Here is a 21,460-nt window from a genome sequence, read left to right as displayed (position 1 = left end):
CCCGAATCCACAGTGAACAGGCAATCTTCATATTATACTAAAGTAAAATATATTTTGTTTGAAGGAAGTTAATGTTCAAAGTTGAAAGTTATATGTTGCATTACTCGATAGATATTGCATACAAAAATGAGAATTGTTGTTCCCACTTTTGGTTTGGATGTGCCACACGAGTAAATTACTCAAATACCTCTCGGCAGTTAACTGTAGAAGTTTTAGAAATACGGCTGCAGTTAACTGCCGAGGAAAACTTCGGCAGTAAACTACCGAGGAAAACTGAAAACTTCGGCAGTTAACTGCCGAGGAAACCTCAAACCTGTTTTTTTTTTTTGACAAAATCCATAAATTGTCATTAATAACAAACTTTTTTTTTTTGACAAAAACCATAAATTGTCTTTAATAATATTTATTGATTTTAAATGTTTCAATCATTATTTTGGTACGTTTTAAACAATTGCAGTATTATACTTATGTGTATATATCTTAATAAGAATAACATTTAAATCAGTGTAAAAATTAAGCATTTGAATATTGTATTGCACATTACTTAAATACAAATAACAATAAAAAAATTGTTAAAATAATTGTGCACAACAATTTTTTTTAAGGTATAATATGTTGTTATATTTTCTACATTAAAATAATTGTGTACAAAGATTTTTTTTTTATTTAAGTAATTTGCAAAACAATATTCAAATACTTAATTTTTACACTTATTGAAATGTTTTTTGAGGACTTAAATGTTAAGCCTAAAACAAAGAAAAAGGAAATAAAAGAAGAAAATTTCGTGAAAGTTCTTTGTAAATAAAATAGGCAAAAAAAGAAGAAGATCAAATGAGTAATACAATTAAAATAATTGTGAATATTTCCGTAAAAAGGAAATAAAAGAAGAAAATTCCGTGAAAGTTCTTTGGAAATAAAATATTCACTGTTATTGAAGATCAAAGCAGTTATAACAAAAAAAAAAATTAAAGGAGTAATACAATTAAAATAAATAAGGAAGGCAAATCAATAAAATTAAAAACGAATTATTAAGAAAAATCAATCAAAAATGATAAAGACCGCGGAATATTCTCAAAAAAAAAAAAAAAATAACAGATTTGAGATTTCTTCGGCAGTTAACTGCCGAAGTTTTCAGTTTTCCTCGATAGTTTACTGCCGAAGTTTTCCTCGGCAGTTAACTGTAGCCGGTTTCATAATTCGGCAGTTAACTGCCGAGGGACATTTGAGTAATTTACTCGTGTGGCATAGCCAAACCAAATGTGGGAACAGCAATTCTCTACAAAAATTGTACAACTGTAAGATTGTAGCATGGTCAAAAACCCTAAACCACCAAGATTAAAAAAAATAACACCGTTGGAATAAGATATATAACAATACACCGCCCCTGTCCCATGTGGGAGAGTTGCCAAAAATAACTATTATTTGAGCTATATTTCATCCCAAGATGGGATTTAGACACAAGTACACTGCCTTAGATATCACATTACATCCTATAATATAACCAGATTTCGCATGCTTCAAACTATTTCAAATGTGATGTTACAAATAAAGATACAAATTTGATTCCACAACAGACAACCGAGCAAGTTGATACCACCACCATTAATTCAATTGGGTGAGAGGAGAACGTGGAATAAGCGACGGTTTCAACTCCTTTACATCAGAAGAAGATTCATATGAATTATTTTCCCGGAATTCCTCAAGAAGGGCTTCAATTGGCAAGGTTCGAAGAGAGTCTATTGTACCCTTACTTGGAACCTCAGGCTCGCATCTTACTGGTGTTGTACCACTAGGCTCATAATCCTGCAAGACACAACACAAATCAACAATGATTATGATTCTGTTAAATAATATCTATATTTGATCATTGGACGCAAAATAACCTACCATATAATCCTGCTGAAAAGTTTCACATGCCCTGTGTTCAATGGAAGCAGCTTGCCCTGAGTGATTCTCTCTAAACATCTCAAGTGTATTTGCATGGCTTTTCACGACATTTACGACACTGCATACAGATTCACGTTCTTCTGCAGATGTGGCTGGAAAAACATACGCCAAGAAAAAGGATCACATGAATGCAAAATATATATAATAACTTAAAAAAAAAAAAAAAAAAAAGGATGAAATGATGGTGATATGCACTTCATAAATGTTTATTATACTGTTATATCTATGATATTTGCAGGCATTATCAGGTGTAATTTGCAAATGGTAAATTTTGATAGAATATTGTCAAATCATAGGACCAATATCAAGACCACAATACTCACCATCGAACTGCTGCAGAAAATCATCAGTGTTCTTTGCCACATCTTCCTCGGCTGCTGCTCGTACAGAATTGACCTCTGCAACATGCTGCACATGACTCTCACAAGCGTTCCTGTACCAAAGTTATTGATATCACATTGCATAAAACCTATTGATTAATGAGATAATGACAATAACTAAAGCTTACAATTGACCAAAGCTAATGCCATATAACTCATTCCCCCGCATCCCCATATATCCCAAACTAACATCATATGCTGAACACATTGCATAACAAAAAAAATATATCTGTGATAATCAACAATCCAACACACACCTGATAAGTGACTCTGTCGCAAAAATATGTTTGGCCCCTAACTCATTTACAGCCTCATGTGTCCTCTTCACTTGTCCAAAAGCCGAATGAGCAGTACTAACACTACAGGAATTAAACAGGAGTGTTAGAATGTGACTAAGAGGATGTAGACCAAAAAAACTAGGAGAAATAACACATACCTTTGCTGCAGGAGTACCTCCATACGGCAATGCTTTGCTGCAGAGTAATCAGCAGTATCTTTTGCGTCTTTTTCTGCTTGTATGCAAAAGGACTGCCATTTCCTTTTTGCATTGGTTGTAATATCTTCCACTGATGACACATGTCCATCGAAGAATGACTTGTTCTTTATGCCACTCTCCCTAAGATCAACAAGCTTTGAGTCTACCTGCAAGACCAACCAATAACCATTAGATAACAACCAAAAAAAAGTAGATCTCAACAATCATCCATGAAGGCCAAGAAAAATATAATAATGTATAAGAAAAGATCGCCAAAAACCGACAAGATGGACTTGACGACGAATGTGATCAGAAATCAAGCTAGTCATATCAGCAATGAGTTTCTCCGACTCGGATTTTGATTGCTCCTGTACAGAATAGAATAAGATGTCAATATTAGATGACAACGATCATAACCATCTTCCAAACAACATATGTTAATGTAACATTATAACCTCGTAAGCTTTCTTAAAATCATCAATGCTCTCTGTTTGCATTTGGTCAGCCCGTGCTACAAACTCTTCAAGCTTTTTTGATTCTTCAAAAAGCTTTTCAACTAATTCTTCCGATCGCTCAGATATCTCCTTTATTTGTTCCACGCTAAGATTGAATCTCTTTAATTCACAATACACACAACAAAAACACAAATTAGATAAAGATCATTAGTCAAAACAATCAAAGAATGAATTAAAGGGAATAAGACAAAACAAGGAAACAATAAACACAAAGAACAACTTCAAGCACATACATTGCGTACTTCCCTAGCAAAAAGTGTCAATTCACCATGCTGTGTTGAAAGACAGCTCTGAAGCTCGTCAAATATTGAGCCAGCTTCTGTGGCCGCAGTTGTAAGGAACTGATTGATAAGAAACAAGTAGCTTTCTTAGTGTTAAAACAATGAAAAGAGGACAAAGTAATTAATAGTACAACAAAAAAGTGTTAGAGAAGATAAAAAATACTTCTTCAATTGAATGACCGTGGGAGGATATGGCAGATGATAACTCCTCCAACGATGCATCTGAGCCTGCCTTATGCAAACGCACAACATTTTGCACTGCCTCAATATGAGACACATACACCGCCCTCAGGTCTTTCATTTTCTCTTTCAAATCGATAGCCACCTACAGGCAACAAAAAGAGGATTAAGAATTCTAAATAAAAAGACAAATGTTAAACAATGAATTGGAAAACCAGACAAGAAGCTCAGGTGAATCTAACAAGTACAAAAAGCCCAACACAAAGAGGCTTTAAGAATTTGAATCAAAGCATGAAAGAGTGTCAACAACAAGAACAGCGGCTTTGGATATGTTAGATGTGCACCTTATCATGAATTCCCAAAAAGGAATGGCAGAGCTTCTCCACACCTTGTAGATGTCCGTTCTGTTCAGACAACGATGTTGTAACAGTGTTGCAAAGTGAACCAACCTTCTGGGCAAGTTCAGCTTGAAAATTGTTCACTACAGCTCTATTATCTGAGCTGAGTTTATCTTCTCTACCTATATAATTACCGGAGACATAAATAAATATATTATACATCAAAAATACATTTAGATTCTTAACCAATCAAAACAGAGAAAATAAACCACCTACCAATTTTCGCAAATAATGAAGCATTATCCTGAAGAGCTTTCTCTAAATCAGCTCGTAAAACACAAGCTTGATGAGCTAGGGCATTTTCTGTTACACATAGTTAACATTAACCCAATGGTCCCAATCATTACAGAATTTTAACAATACCTCACTCAAATGACCATTACAGAAGAAACAGTGATAGAAACACAAACACAGTCCTGAATACCTGCTTTTCTCTGTTCAGATATGATGAACTCCTTTTCATTGAGTGTATATCGACACTTCTTTAGTTCTTCCTCTCTATTGGCAAGCACCTTGCTAGTCTTGTTCAAGTTTTTCTGTGTGATTTATAATATTTCTCTTAAAGTTGTTATGTCGAATGTAATGACAATAAAGAGAGGGAAAAAACAAAGATATCAGACCTCAGTGGTATCAAGTTTGTTGCTTAAATTGGAGCACTGGCGAACTTGATCATCATACTTGTTTCTCATATCCTCAAGTTGCTGGTTGAAACATACAAAAAAAAAATGTCAAGCATTACAGAGACAACAAGCAGCCACTTGTTAACTTAAACAAGACTATAGATAGTCTATAGTTTTTGTTAAGAAAACAAACCTTCTGATAAGATTCAATTGTGATGCCCATCTGCTCAATCTGATCAGCCATAGCCTTAACAGAAGAAATGCATACATCAATATAAGGGACTTAGAGTAGAGGGTTAAATAGCTCGATCGTGCAATATGTTGAAATCAAATAAAATAAGAAATGTCCAAGACATTAAAAATAAAATAAAAAACATCAATGATTTCAGCAGCTGATAGTTACATAGACCAAAAGTGTCGGTCTTGATGAATTCGTTGAAATAGTCGATACATATTGCTACAGTTGGAAACAAACCAAGACAAAAAAGGACTACCTTCTTCTCAATCTCTTCCTGATAGTATCTTTCCTTTGGAATATAGACCCCATTTTTCTCACGAGTAGCATAAACCTCTGACAAGAATCACAAATTTTGTCAACAAAATTGAGGCAAGAAATCTAAGGATTCACGGTAATTCTAACTTCATCGACAACAAAATAACAAAGCAACTCACCTGACTTAAGGCGTTCAATTTCACCGTAAAGATCCTTGATAAGAGTTGATTTCATCATTTTTTGGTTGACCTAAACCAATTAGAATATAAAAGCAGGTGAAAAACAATGCAATAGGCATGAAAATGAATCATATAAAAGGAGTCGCTCAGTTTATCGATTTTAATTTTTAACATTTATTCAGCCATACATGTATCATTAATGTATTGGATAAAAGGCCATCAAATACACGACTGAAATAATATTTTCATTTCAAGAAAAATATTGACAGGATTTATAGTACTAAGTCACAATCAACAACAAACCTCTGGCTTATTTTTAATGTTCTTTGCCCTATGTGCATAATCCAATGTGCTCAAAGTTTCTTCTAAGCAATGAACAGCAGGGGATACTGTCGCTATAATGCACGTCTTGGTTCTTCCCCCAAGTGAATCACGAAGTAAACGAGTCAACTTGCTATCCCTAAATATCAACGTATATTCATGTAAGCATACAACGAAAGGGATAATGTCATAGAACCATTGAATGAAGCGTTAACAAAAGTTCAAAAGTAAAAACCTGTATGGAATATGACCAAGGTGCTCCACAAGTGCATTAATCACTCGCCCTAATGTAAGCAAACTTTTATTAATCTCTCCAGCTTCTCTAGCGCGACCCTAACAAATATTACAAAGCTCAAATCATTAAGTGTAATTTTGTAACATTTATTATGAAACCCCTGTGATGTAGTGTACATGATAAACAACTAGTATGATCGGAATGTATTACCTCCCTAGCACCGGAACGAGATATATTTTCTGAACCCGCAAGATCCACCAAATTCAGTTTACCACATTTAATTAGTTCTTCACCTTCAGGGGTTGCTTCTTTGATGTGGATTGTAATAGAAAACAACGAATGTGAACGACTGAATAGCAAAATAAAGTGTTAGTAACAGAAATTCAATTTTTCAATATAACAATGACAGAAACAGAAAAGAAACAGTCACCTGGATTGTTTGTTAAGTAAAGTTTCTGCAGTGCGTCTTTTGGAAGACCCTCTTTCAAGAAGAGTATAAATTTCACTCGCACACGTCACAATTTCTTCCTCCAACCCTCTCACAAGAACTCCACCTTTCCCATCCTCCATAAGAGGCAGCTGCTTTTTTTGCTTCTCCTCCAAACTAACCTTTGAAATTTCCTCCGGAGCAAGCAAATCAGTAATCTCCTCGTTATACAATTCTAAAAACGTAACTTTCACACTATACTCAGCATTCTGTCCCTCAAGCGTGTCAAAAATCTGCTTAACAGCCCGCGGAATCACTCCTGCTTCTGGAGGCAACTCCCCATTCGGCCCACTCTAATAAAAATCATTAAATAAAGTCATTAGCATCACTAAACCATGTATGTGTAGATTATTACTTAATTACTCAATTACTCAATACTTAATGATTAATAAAACTTTGATGCTGTTTATGCAGTAAAGCATCGGACACAAAGTTATACCTTGGATCTTTTGCATTCTCCTTCCATAGTAAATGTTTTTCCGGTACCGGTTTGACCATAAGCGAAAATAGTACAATTAAATCCCTCTAAAACTTCATTTACTATCGGCGTAACAGCTTGTTCATAAAGTTCTCTTTGTTGTGCAGAAGGACCAAAAACCTAACCAAAAAAATGCAACAAATTAAACTTACCAACACACTAATTATCCAGTCTACCATTAATTAATTAACTAATTAACTTCTAAAAAACGTTTAGAAATGATTAACCTTATCGAATGTGAAAACCCTATCGATGTGTTTGCCGGCAATATTCTGAGACACCGCAACTTCTCTACTGTAATCGTTACAAGTCACTACTTGCGGCGCATTGCTTCGTAACTCGTCGTCACTAAAGGGCCTTCAAATTATTGATTCCAGTGTTAGATTTTGAAATGCAGATAACAAAAAAAAAAAAATCGAAAAAATTAAGAGAAAATGAACGAAGTGAAAGGGATTATTCTACCTGCAACGAAGCAGAACTTGAACGTTGACGCCTTTTTCTTTACCAGACATTGTCGATTAATTTTGGTCTTCGTAGATCTGAATATTGAAATTTGCAGTGTTTTTTTTTTTCGTTTCTTTCTCTTCTCTGTGTGTGAAATGAGAGCGGGGTAAGGGAATGGTAGAGTTTGAGATTTGAATTTTGAAAGACGCTCTTCTCTTTTTACCCTTTAGATCTACGACTCAACGTTTTGGATTTTTTATTATCTAACGGTACTCTATATATTTCCTTTGTCTTCACAATTTTGCCATTGTCGTTTTGGGTTTTTGATTTTAAGTTTAGGTTTGTTAAAGGGTAAAATTGTGACTTCATGTGTGCTTTGTGATGGAGTGTGTGATAACTGGGCTACCCATAACAATAGCCCCAACTCATCAAAATTTCTTTTCATAATTTTTTTGGGTATTACTTTTTTCATCGTATTGGTTACTCACGGGTCCTATTTTTTTCTGAAACTATCATTTATTTGACAAATATAATTTAAACTACTTTTCAGCTTCTAAAATTCAAATTGTCGCATAGTTCAGCAAGTTGCATAATATGATTTCATGTTTTTGTGTATTCAACAATTTTTCAATAATATAAAATAATATAAAAGACAATGAGTTTAAAAATATATCAAAAAGGTTGAATTTATATCATTGTACATTTCAACAAATTATGTACATTTCATCAAACCTGTCCCAAGATCTATGCTACAATGATCAAGACTAAGACTTTCATCAATTTCACTTGACTCCGTGTCTAACCTTTTTATCAGTAGTAATCGTCTCGTCAGAATCGAGGTTTTCAACAAGGTACAAGTCATCATCTCCTACTACCTCCTAACCTGCCGCCCAACTTAGTTCATTAAAGCTAATCATCATACCAACATATCTTTCATCCCACTTTTATACGTTTTGTCCGCGGTGTTGTCTGCATATAACGGAAGTGGGAGGAATTGGACAGTCATCCTTTAGATATACCATCATAAAATGGTTGTCACTCACGTAAGCTACACACGTCATTCAATTTATATGTGATGGTGCACCGCATCGAGGGAAAAAGGTTTTCGATCACCCCTTCTCGATGGACAGTCGAACAACCATATGTTTGTATCTCTAAGCAACGAGGAAACCATATCCGGCATAAACATCCATTTTTTGGTCGAGCAAGACCAATACCATCCTCGGTCAAAACGTGCAACACCTAGTTGAATTGATTGTTCGACCCAACAATCGACGGTAACACTCAATTTCTTCATTGTTAAGCTCTTTTTGAAGCTGGAAATGGATCATTTGATAATCATCAACGATCATGTCACGTAGACCCGCAATTGTATGGAATCCACAATGACCATCACCAGTTACATCGACCGCATTCTCAATATATTCATGCATGAACGACGGGATTTGGTCTTTGTGTGGGAAGTTTACTTTAACCGAAAGTTATTTGGCTTTAACCATAATTGTCGTGGAGGATTAGAAGACATGTTACTTTAACGTGCACTTTTTTTGTTTTCCCATGTTGACTTGGTATATGAAGCTTGTGTGTTTGGATCTCAAGAGTCAACATGCTCCTAGAGTGAAGGTGATCGCTCTGTTGATCGTACAATATATTTACCCTTCTTTAACACGCCCTTTGTGTTGTCCTTTCTTGGAGGAGAACTCATAGATTAAAGGTGGTATCCGGTAAAATAAGTTGTTAAAACTGATCTTTAATATACATATTTATGTTGCAGTCAACAACGTTGAATCAGACCTGCAATGTGTAACAACATGTTAGTTGAAATGCAGAAATTTATACATTCTATTTTGTTACTAGCATAGTTCAAATTACATATCTCAAACACATATACCGTTCGGAGAATATAATCCAAACTACTCCATTCACGATACATACATGCAGAGGAAATACATCTGCATGGGTCGTGGGACCACACGTTTCGGATTATATAATCTGAAACATTTATATGTTGTTCGGATTATACAATCCAAAGGCACTGGTACTAGAACTGAATACAAAAAAGAAACATAAGAGGCATTACCAAGCAAAGTTCAAAATACCAGACCTGAAGCAAATTCCATTATGCTAGAAGAGATAAATTTGCCTTGTTATCCTTAGGATCACCTTTGTACTCAAACTGCGACCTATTCCAGTGAATGTAAATTTTTTCCAAACGAATATAGGTGTCGTTCTTGATTTTATTGGCAACCGTACACGCATACGAAAATTTGTAAGTGATGAAAATTAAACAATCACACTTAGATATATATATGTACCACCCCCAACTACTGGATTAGTCTCATCTGCGAGGAAATGCATGGTGTTCCTTAATATGCTTCTAATCAACTTATACCACAATATTTTTCCTTTAAACCTAGCTTCAACCATTATCATGCTCGTCTGAAACGACACGTGTATCTGAGTATGTTGTGACTCTAACATCTTGTGAACAGATTTCGAGTTTGTACTTGAATCACCCACACTACCAGCCATATACTTCCATAAATAAGTGTGTTTGATTCATTTGCTACAACAGAGAATTATTTATGGATTGTTTTTTATATGGCTGGTACAAACTCGAAATGAATCAAACACACTTATTTATGGAATTATCCATGGTAGTATGGCTAAGTTGTATCTATCTGAGTAGGGTCGAGTTCAAAATCCATGATTCTTTTATGTGTTTTAATTGTGTTATTTTACGTTGTTGAATTATTTATGTTGTTGAACTTGCTATTTATAATGTATGTTATTGAAATTAAATTTTTATGTTTTGAATCCTCCAAACCTTAAGTTTTAACAAAGTCTATAAATGGTTCAGATTATATAATCTAAAATACTTTTCGAAATGAATTTTGATTATATACTCAAAATCATCGCAAAATGTGGGTTGTGGTGTAACAAGCAAGGTTTGGGCGACTAGTAACCTTGCATCCTTCAACATTTTCATTCATTCTTCACTTTTCATTCATTCTGCAAAATTATTTCTTAAATATTTTTTGGAGTGGTTTTGATACCATGGTCACTGTTGACCACTCATACTATCCTAAAGATTGCTTTGCATTTTATATGGGGATAATACAGTGGTCAACAATGACCTTCTGTTGGAACACTAGTGTATATTGGCAAAAACTTGGAGTATACTAGTTGTTATGTGGAGACTTTGAAATGTAAACACAAGGATGTAGAAACTAGTGTAAAGTGTGAATTGAAAATTTTATGTCCCACATTGGGTAGATCACACACTCTAGTAGTGTTTATATATGTGGGAAATCACTTCCAAGGGTGTGCCCTTGGGGTACCCACTTTTGCGACGACGACGCCGCCGTCCAACTGACCGGGCTGGGCCCTATAGAATTTTTTTTTTTTTTGGTGCTCAGAAAATAAAAATTAATTTTATTTGCTCTCCGAGATTCCCGCACGCGGAGGACCAAGTCTCACACGTTTTTCACACGCGCAAGCTTCTGCTCCACGTTTCCGCGTCGTGGTTACCGTTACGTGGGTCGTGGGCTGAGTTTGCCGGGTCGCGAACCGGGTCGGCGGAGAAAACGAGGTCGAAACCTCTCTATAAATAGAGAACTCGGGAATGGGATTCTTCACTCCAAAACCGAGAATCGAATCCTCTTCTCTGGTTTTCTCCCCTTCTCATCTCCCTCGGTTTGTGTTGACGAACCGTTCTTTTCCTCCTCCTTCTTTGGTTTCTCGAGTGGTCTACGAACCATATTTGAATGGTTTTTCGAAACCATATTGAGGTGTTATTCTCGAGAGATTTCTGGCAGTGCAGCCTTTAATTTTACAGTTAGAATCTGGGCTGTTTTATCCTGGAGACGGCGCGGTTGCTAGTCTACCTTGCACAACTTAGGTAGTGCCGCGAAACGTCTTAAAGAAAGCGACCTGGTCGTGACTCACCCCGGTAATAGTTTCAAAAGCTCCGTCGTAATTTTAAAATCAAAAACAACACCTTCATATCAATTACAATATATGATTTATGGGTTTAAGTTGATTTCAGATTATTTAATTGATTTTCAAAATTGATTAGGATGAAAAGTGACACTCTTTACAAGAGTGTCTCCAATAATTATACTTATTTAATTCAATGAAATTAAATATAGTCCCTTAAATATTTATTGCTGCCACTTTTGGTTCTTACTTTTATGCAAACTTGCATGTATCGTTCAAAATTTTGATTTACTATTTGCAATCATGTTTGACACATTATAGAAATCTCATGTGCAAATTTTTTTGTTAACAAGTGATCAATTTAATATGAATTTTACTTTTTTTTTAAATATGAATTTTAAGTTATTAGTGCTTAAAAATTCATATTTAATTTATATATTCTTAAAAAAATTATAAATTTTAGTGCGATTGATTGTTATAATATTCTAAACATTTTTGTAAAAATTGATTCAAAAATATTAAAGGTACACGTGAATTGACTTTAAAATAGGGACCTAAATGAGGGTAAACATTTGGATGACCGAAATTTGTTGAAATTTGTTAAAAGGATTAAAAACGAAATTTGAGAAATATATAAGGAACAAAACCCGTGTAACCTAAAACTCACGAATTATGAACTTATTTTTTGAGTCATTTTAAAAATAATAAAGCTTATTTTGGGAATAAGAACATTTTTTAATAAAAAATCTGGTTCTTCTAGATGAATAATACAATATATTTGCTCTATTGTTTGAAAAAGAAAAAAAAATCATAAAAATAAAAATACATTTAAAAGTGAGAGTTACCACAAATATCATTAAATTTGTGCATTAAATTTAGAAAGCAAGACAAAATGCAAGTTTGTGACACAAATGGAAAACATGCCCGGCATAAAACATGGTTCACGACAAACTGTAATAAATACTCGTTGACTCGTATAAATCCTTTTAAGATTTAGATTGACTTTTTTAAAAACTAAGTTTTCCCGCACGTGGAAAGCAAATGATAACTCTTCAAATCAAAGTACAAAATGTGTGTGACTATTGATATTTAATGAAAGCAGCATCATATTTCATTATTTCTCATGTGGCTGCCACTTTTTAGTTGATTTCATTTTTGACATAATACCAAAGTTAATAAAAGGGGGGTGAGTTTTGTTTGACCCTTAAGAAGAATCATTGAAATCAATCCTAGAATGCATTGGGAAAGAAAATAAAATGGCAACGGGAATCGCTTTATTTTATGAAAATATAGCTTACACTATCTAATATTTAAATCATAAAATTCAAAATTTTAAATCATATTATATTTTTTATGACAAACACATGGTTAATGGCGAGTTTAACGAAGTCATAATAAATCGTCTTAATCCTAAAAAAACTACACTTTAAAGTTTCAACAAAATTATGGTGTCATCGTGATTTTGTCAATCTCAAGGTGATTCCAAACACGCACAGTTTTGTATACATCTCTAAAAAAAAATTTAACTCTAAATGAATCTAATCAACTAAATTAGTGATTGGAACATGATTAAAAACTCATAATTATTGTTTTGTTATATAATAATAATAATAATGGGGTGAGAAAATAAATAGAATAAAATAAATCACATATAATTTTAACAATTACATTTGTCTTTGAAAATATCAAACCTTTTTTCTAATTAAAAAGTCTTTAACTTTAAACACGGTCAACCATCAAACTTTATATTTTTCTCCCTCTCCCTCTATCTATGTGTCTTTCTCAATGTCTTAACATAGTTTTAATGGTTCACTACTAATTGATAAAACTCGTAGTATTTTTTCCGTTATATATTATATGAGCAAAATAATAATAACATAAAATAAAATCACATATAATTTTAACATTTACAATTTTATATATTTTTTTTGTATAAAATATTATTTTTCTTCATATAAATAGTTAGGAAGTCTTCAATTGGTCATGCTCTACCATCACATTTGCTTGCTCCCCCACCCCTCCTCTCGATATCTTAACATCTTTTTCTAGGTTTTTTTTCAAAAAGTCAACATTTTTTTTGTGTCTTTGATTTCATCTTCTCCCATTAGTCTTTATACTCTCCACGAATTTACTTAAATAAAGAAAAAAAAAATCATCGAACACAATTTTTGTTCCTCAATTGTGATCAGATTGTGGTTTTATGGAGATTTAATTCATAGATACTCCCATGGATAATGATGATTGGGATCTATTTTCCATTGTGCGTAGGTGCAAAGCCACCACATTGGCTCAACCTACTACAAATTTTGAAACTCCGCCGCCAACCACAACCATCCCCTACAATAACACCATATCCCCTCAAAACACCACATCATCTTACTTTGATAGTTTTACCTTTAATGATGAAAATAACTCATTCCCATTTACCCCACCTAGACCAAATGACTTCATAGATCTAGAAAAATTGATATTCAACTCGATTCCAACCACCGTCGTCCCCACACCCACCACAACTATCCCTACCCCCACTACTCTGACTACCATTACCCCCACCATCCCCACCCACATCACCACCACCGCTACACTCACTAACACTAGTGTTCAGGGATCTGATCAAAATTCCATCCGTTTTGATTTTCCAATACCCGTAGAACATCAACTGGTGCAACCAAATTATCTCACTGAGCTAGAAAAAATTATGCTCAACTTCAATCCCATCACTATTAACCCGACCCCCACATTCACTACTCCCACCACCCCCACCACAATTACTCCTGTCAGTAATACCACCACGTTCACTACACCCAAACCCACAACCATTATCCACACGCCATTCACCACCACACCTACCATGTCTACTGTTCTTGGAACCAATCAAAATACTACATTTTCTGATTTCTCAATGTTTATCCAACAACAACATATTCAACCAGATCACAATAATCAAGTGTTTGCTCTCAAAACCATTGCCTGCGTTGACATAACAACCGCTCATTTTGATCGTGCAAACAACCATCCATCAGTTCTAAACCAACCCTCAAGAGAACAAAATCAACCACCAATTCCAGTTCCTCGAACTACTTCTAGGGTTTTACCATATACACATCCACATAAACCCAATTCAAGAAAAAGGTAAAATTTTTATCTGTTATGTCAAAATAATTGCAATAATTTTACATAACATGATTCCATGTGACCTAAAACCGCTACATTTCGTTTTTTTACAGAAGATCTAATGACATGGTAATGGAGTTTTGTATGAATGAAGATAAGCTCGAAGAAGATCCATGGGCATGGAGGAAATACGGACAAAAACCTATCAAAGGGTCTGAACATCCAAGGTTGTTTCACATTCGAAACTCTAACTTTGACATGTTTTTCTTTTCTCTCATTTAAAAATAATAATTTTGTTGCCTGGTACACACATGCATATGCATGGGGTTTTAGATACTGGTTGTAGGCACGTGATCTTTGCAATTGCACGTAATTGTGGTAAAATGGAACTGATGTGGTCTTAGTCGTGGGTGTGTTTATATTTCAATTTTGAAAACATAAAAAATTGCTACTTTATTTTCATAACGAGCGATACATTTGCAAAACAAAAGTTTTTTACGAAATGGATACGGGTGGCAAAACGCGCCCAACCCGTCGAGCCAGCCTGTTCAACCCGTCATTTTAGGCGGACTGGGTGAGATTTTGAGCCCATCTCTCTAGTTGGCTCGTCTCTGTTAAACCCGCTAAAAAAGCGGGTCATAGCGGGGTGGGGCGAGTGGCCCGCAGGCTTACTAAACTTTATTTTTTTTACTATTAGTAGCCGAATTTTTAATTTACACTCTCGGTCTGAGTTTGATTTGCTCTGTTTACTTAGGTTTAAGGTAAGCTTTGTTGCACATTTATCTTAGTTGTTGTTTGTGTTGAGTGAACTTAATGTTGTTGATATGCTAATTTCTTCCTTTCTTCTTTTTTGAAGCCATGATATGTTATATTAGTTTCTTTCTTATCTTAATTTCTAAAAACAAAGATTTTTATTTAAATATCCTTAAAATGGGTAAAATTGAACTGATTTTAGTTTACATGACATTGTTTAATGTATGGTGGATTTATCCTAAACGGGACGGGCTGGCCCGTATTGCCATCCCTATAAATGGATGTCACTTTATATTTTCAATGTAATATTAATTAAACCTTGTTTTTAATACGTTTTTGGTATATGTAAATAGGTATCATAATTTTTTTTTTGTTATTGTATGAATTCATGGTTGATCACATGACTTGGTGATTTGATCTCTGTGCCTTTCCTTGTATGATCATTCTCCAAAGTGCGGCCCGGGGATGGGAGTATGGTGGGGTGGGCTACTATAAAAATACTATTATGTTAAAGTTAGGAAGGGTGTAAGCAGAGTTTGAGTGAGATATGAGAACAGTGACACTCTAGTTATTTCTAGTTTCACTCAAATGTTTGTTGCAGCTATGTCTGGATATCCGTTATGAGACTATATGTAACACCCCGTTTTCCCAACATATAATAATATAAAACAAAACAGAGTTCATCACAACAAGATGTCACATTTCGTTCTTCAAATATCAGTAAATGTAAATAGAGTTAAAATCCACTCTTATTTAAAACAAATGCTTTCAATAATTCCAACTAATGTCGCAGCGGAAAATATTAAATATTTAAACAATAATTGGCACTAAGGCCTCAACATCAACATCATAAATAAAATCCACCTAAAAGTGGTCCAACATCAAGTTATAGAAAGATACATAACAAAGGAAAAACAAAACACGTAAACATCCTCATCCTGTTACGTATTAGAGCATGACACCTATGACGACACGAGGAATAATCTCACATCAGCGGTTACTCCTGGTTATCTGCACGTTACCCACGTAGAGGCAACATTCAAACAAAATGGGTGAGATTTCACATTCAATAATAATAAGCAATAATTCATGTAAAAGAATTTAACAACATAAAACAGCAACAATTTATCAACAACAATGCTTCACATAATTCCAACTACAATAATCAATATACTTCGCGCAACAATGCAACAACAACGACTCAACAAATGCATGTGGTACCAACAGAGCTACAACTCCCTTCGCTAATGCCGCAATTATGCTTTGGCAGGCTACAACCTCCTTTGCTTATAAACAACAGAGCTACAGCTCCCTTCGCTATTGTCGTGATTCGGCTTGACAGGCTACAACCCCCTTTGTTTGACAATGATTATGCAATGACACAACTAGATGCAACAACATCAACATCAACTTCACATCATAATCTCACAATTCATTAACATGAATAACATCATATAAACATCATATTTAATAGCAATAATTCATCATACATCTTTGTAAAAACATATTAAATTATCCACAAAATATTTTTTACGTCAAACCAAGGCTACTGGAAAGATAACACAGTTATCAACAACTTTCATGTTTACACCAAAGACCAACTCAAAACAAAAACGTGTGAAACAGACGCAAGAACACGAAACAAGGCAGGCTGCCACTGAGCAATTCGCGAGGCGAGCACTAACACTCACCGTGGCGAGCTCACATCTGAACTACTCGCCTTGGCGACCAAGTCACTCGTCGTGGCGAGTTAGAACAGGTAGCTCTCGGGAACTTAATACTTTTCACTCAAAAATCCCAATTTTAACTTCCCAATGTCCAAATTTGATTCCAAAACTTGTCTGAACATTTCTAAACATGAAAAGGCACTCAAATTCATATAAAACTTGGACCAAAATATCATTTCTACAAAATCACTATTTTCATCACTGAACAGTTCGCGAGGCGAACAAGGACACTCGCTGTGGCAAGCGATGACAGACAGCTCTACGGATAGAAAAACTGTTTTTCACCTAGAAACCCCAGTTTCAACTACCCAAATTTCAAATTTGATAGGAAACATTACCTATTGTTATTCTACAACCTGAACATCAATTTCTATGTTAATTCATTGGATTACGTACACTTTCAACAATCAAATTTCAATTTAAACCTAACTTCTATAACAACAAAATTATCAACAACTACAAGATTAAACCCTTTTTCAGAATTATATATTTATGATTAAAGAAGATTAGTCTCACCCTTACCTTAGATTGGTTAAATTCTGAATTCTACAAGCTTTCCACTTCTTCTCACAAAACTCTTCTCTTCTCTTCTCTGACTTCTCACTTTCTCCCAAAACTGTTCTACGTGTTCTGACTCTCTATTCCTAACCTCTCTTATTTTAAACCTACATAATCTTCCTTATTCCAATTCTGCCCTTTTCACTTGTTTATCAGGTTTTGCCAAAGTTAGGCGATAGTTTCTTCAGTTAATCTGGCTTTTGACTACTTGGGTGATTTGGAGTGAGCGTAATAATCGTTTGTTTAAAAATGTTGTAACCGAGGCTCCTAGATTGCTTGATAAAATTAAGTTGTTATCGTTAGTGTGGCTTAAAGCTAAAAATGCCACTTTTGTTTTTGGAACTCATATGTGGTGGTCATGTCCTTTAGCTTGTTTGGGCATTGGATAATCATTTTTCCTCTTGTTTTAGTTCATTGTATATTGGTAGTAGTCTTTTATGCACACCTTGTGCTAAGAGATTGCTATCGTTTTTGGTAATATAATTTCATTTTGGCTTGTTAAAATAAAAATAAAAATCTGCCCTTATGCCTCATATATTTATTTTAATTAAATTCCCTCACTAAAAATGTTTAATAATAACTACTAATAATTACCAACATATAACACATCACAATTATTCAAATAAATTATACAAAAAGACACTAAACTCGATAAAATAAATAAATAATAAAATAGTGCGTTACACTGTACTCTTTATACTCAAGATTGGCGGAGCGGAGGCGTGCCTGTGAGTCTAATAGGTCCCCATGATGGGCAATATTGGAGGAGATGCGCCTGGTCTTATATAATCTTTCTATCTATATGAGTATATCTTAGGGATGACATTAAGATTTGAGAGTAGTTTTAGTGCCACGTCAACCACTTTGGATTTGTGTCCATTAACCCAATCCAATCGTCATTTTGATTAGAGTGCTTAGGCCCACACCATTACACTTTTAATCTTTGTTAAAAAAATATATTTTAAGTCACTATAATTATACATACCACATTTGTTTTATTAAAAATGGTCCTTGTAATAGTCATTGCAATCTTGATTATAAAGAATTAAAATTAAATTTTCTACATAATCAACAAGGCTCAAAAGTAAAAAAATGTTTTATTTTACGGATCAATTAGAATAAAAAATATATATATTTGTGCTGACCCAAAATATATTTAGATTTGACTTTTTTTTCTTCTACAATGTAACATTTTATTAATACTAAATGCATCATTCTTAAGTCTATATATTTCACTTAATATTTATGTTAACAATAAACACATACCTTTGTATTAAGTGCATCATTCATAGTATTTTTCAGTATGTATGAAATAAAAAAGATTGCTGCTCATTGTTTGATGGACACATACATGTAAAATCTTGCTTTCTATATAAATATATATATATATATATATATATATATATATATATATGTGTGTGTGTGTGTGGGGTTGTGTGCGTGATTCTAAATATTAAAATGTTATAATTTAGGAATGTTTGATATAGAAGCAGTGAATCAATGATTTTGCAGGAGTTACTACAAATGTAGCACTTCTGGAGATTGTTTAGCAAAAAAACAAGTAGAAAAAAGTAAAGCTGAAGACAACACTTTTGTTGTGAGGTATATAGGAATGCATAACCATAAAAAACCAGTTGTTAATCGAAACTTTGTCAACGAAACCACCCAGAACAAGTCATCAAAGACTAAACTACTCGTTATCAGAGACACTGGATCTCCCTCAAACGTCAGAAACTTGGGTTCGCCTAATGTGGCGATGTTGCAGTTTGATCATTCAGAGAATAGTAATGCTCAAGTCCTCGCCGGTAAATCAAAAGTCCCTTGTCTAGAAACGAAAGTTACAGAGAGCCATTTACCAGTTGTTGGAGAATTCAAATCATCCGCAAATGTTGGAAACTTGGGTTTACCTAGCGGGATGATGCTACAATTTGATGAGATGGACAACGACAATGATCATGTTTTAGCCGGTGAATCAAGAATCTCTTATTCAAAATCAGAATTGATTGGAAGCTTTGATGATGATGACATTATGATACCAAACATGGTAGCTATGTCGGAGGATTTGTTACTCGATTTCAACCTTCTTAATGGTGGTATATTATTCCCTTAGTTGTGTCTACACAAAAGAGATATCCCAATTTAAGCAGGTTTAGTTTTGAACCAACTCTCAAATAATATATGATTCAATGATTTTTTCTAATAGGTGCAATACTGCACAGAATAAATATTATAAATTGCTCACCTTTATATTTACCAATTGCTCTTTATTGGTTTTTTTCTTTATATTGAAAAAGCGAGCAGTTGATAATCTTTATTCAATGCAACATTGCATACATTAAAAATCTTATTTAAAAATCATATAGAAGTTGATGTTTTATGAATTTTATATTTTTATTTTAGATATCTTTTTATGATATATTGGGTGGACATGGATTTGTATGTTTAATTTATGATTTCTTAACCGTGAGTGTTGTTGGTTATATTTTGTGTCAAGGCATTTGATTGAAAAGTTAATTTTTGACGAATCAGACATTGATTAAAAATAGGTATTGAAGTGACTAATTTTGAAAAAATAATATACCTTTTTTATATAAAAACTCATTTTTTTAGAAAAATAAAACTTATTTTTTTGTCTTACATTTTTTGAAACTCAATTTTAAAAATTATAAGTTTATAACAATTATAAAAACTTACAAATGATCATATATGGAAGAGAGGCAGAAAAATTCTTCAAGTCCACATACTCCCTGAGATGGAAGAGAGAAAGAATAAAAACTTGTTTGATCTCAACAGAGTAAATTAATTTTGAAAACTTAGTAGCCATGATATAATTTTGTACGAAACTTTTGTGATTTTTATGACTTTATATGTTTTTAGATATATATTATGGTGCTCTTAGGTTGATATATATATATTTTTAAACTATTTTGTATTTTGACATGTTTGTAAGACTAGTTAGCTTTTTTAATGTAATTAAAATTTTGTTTTATTTTGTTTCATAATTATAGTGGATATGTATACATCGTATAAAAAAATATAGTGGATGGTGTATACAAAAATATTGGAATTTTTTTATTATTAACAAAAATAGAAAAAAATACTGCAAAATCTTTACCAACAGAAAAATGTCGTGAGGAAAGCAATTTAATATATGTCATTGATCGTAGGTACACTCTGAGACATTATCCAACAACTTAAAAATATTGCAGCCTTAAACTATCTGCTATTAGAACGACGAACTTTCATAGGAAAAACAAGTTTTTCCGTCAAAATATTGTTTTTCGACCTTTACCTACAAAGTTTTTTGTCATTATATGTCAAAGTTCTTGTAGCATTTGATATGGCAAAAAAAAAATTTATCATGCTCATTTCGCTTGTCGGCTGTATGTGCTAAAAATCATTAATTTTGGAGAGTAAATGTCACGAACGTAGCTTTGCAACTCAATGTCACTCACCTCATCCTGTATTTCTATAGACAGCAATTTTTACATGTATTATTATAGATTGAATTTTTACATTGAGAAGCATTTGAATGAGAAACATATTCAAACTCCCATAATCTAAGGATGTCTTCATGTTTTCTTTTCTTTAAATTCATCAATTTAATCTTCAAGTCTTTTTTTTTTTGGCAAAGGCACACTTAGATCATTTTATTAATAATCAAAGAGTACAAGTAAGAGGGTACATCATAAAAAATATGGGGGTTAAGATTAGATAAGGATGCTCTGGTTATAGAATGAACAACCTTATTTGCTTGCCTCATAACACGGTTCACGATAAAATTAGTGTGAGATGTTGATAATAGATCCTTACATTTAGGGTGTGTTTGGTTGTGAGAAGAAAGTGAGAAGAGAGAAATAGGTGAGAGAGAATGTGAAAAGAGAGAAATAGAGTAGATTTGGTGAGTTGTTTGATATAAGAGAAAGAAGAGAGAAA

At 33.6% G+C, this 21,460-nt stretch overlaps 1 protein-coding gene across 1 annotated transcript; it reads right to left on the bottom strand.

The window, feature by feature from the left end:
• Window positions 1–1,335: 1,335 nt before the first annotated feature.
• Window positions 1,336–7,687, bottom strand: LOC11433567 (kinesin-like protein KIN-5C). The gene is made up of 23 exons (XM_003625808.4): window positions 7,452–7,687; window positions 7,217–7,346; window positions 6,951–7,109; window positions 6,455–6,804; window positions 6,235–6,373; window positions 6,025–6,122; window positions 5,772–5,928; window positions 5,469–5,538; window positions 5,291–5,367; window positions 4,990–5,043; window positions 4,797–4,877; window positions 4,601–4,712; window positions 4,393–4,479; window positions 4,123–4,298; window positions 3,762–3,923; window positions 3,551–3,658; window positions 3,258–3,416; window positions 3,087–3,170; window positions 2,764–2,969; window positions 2,585–2,686; window positions 2,271–2,380; window positions 1,888–2,039; window positions 1,336–1,803 (listed from the first exon to the last, which is right to left on the bottom strand). The coding sequence occupies exons 1-23, from the start codon at window positions 7,499–7,501 to the stop codon at window positions 1,603–1,605; spliced, it is 3,024 nt and encodes a 1,007-aa protein (XP_003625856.1). The 5' UTR covers window positions 7,502–7,687; the 3' UTR covers window positions 1,336–1,602.
• Window positions 7,688–21,460: the final 13,773 nt, after the last annotated feature.

This window comes from Medicago truncatula, chromosome 7 (assembly GCF_003473485.1).
Source record: "Medicago truncatula cultivar Jemalong A17 chromosome 7, MtrunA17r5.0-ANR, whole genome shotgun sequence".
Taxonomy (NCBI): domain Eukaryota; kingdom Viridiplantae; phylum Streptophyta; class Magnoliopsida; order Fabales; family Fabaceae; genus Medicago; species Medicago truncatula.
This window is presented reverse-complemented; position numbering and strand designations above follow the sequence as displayed.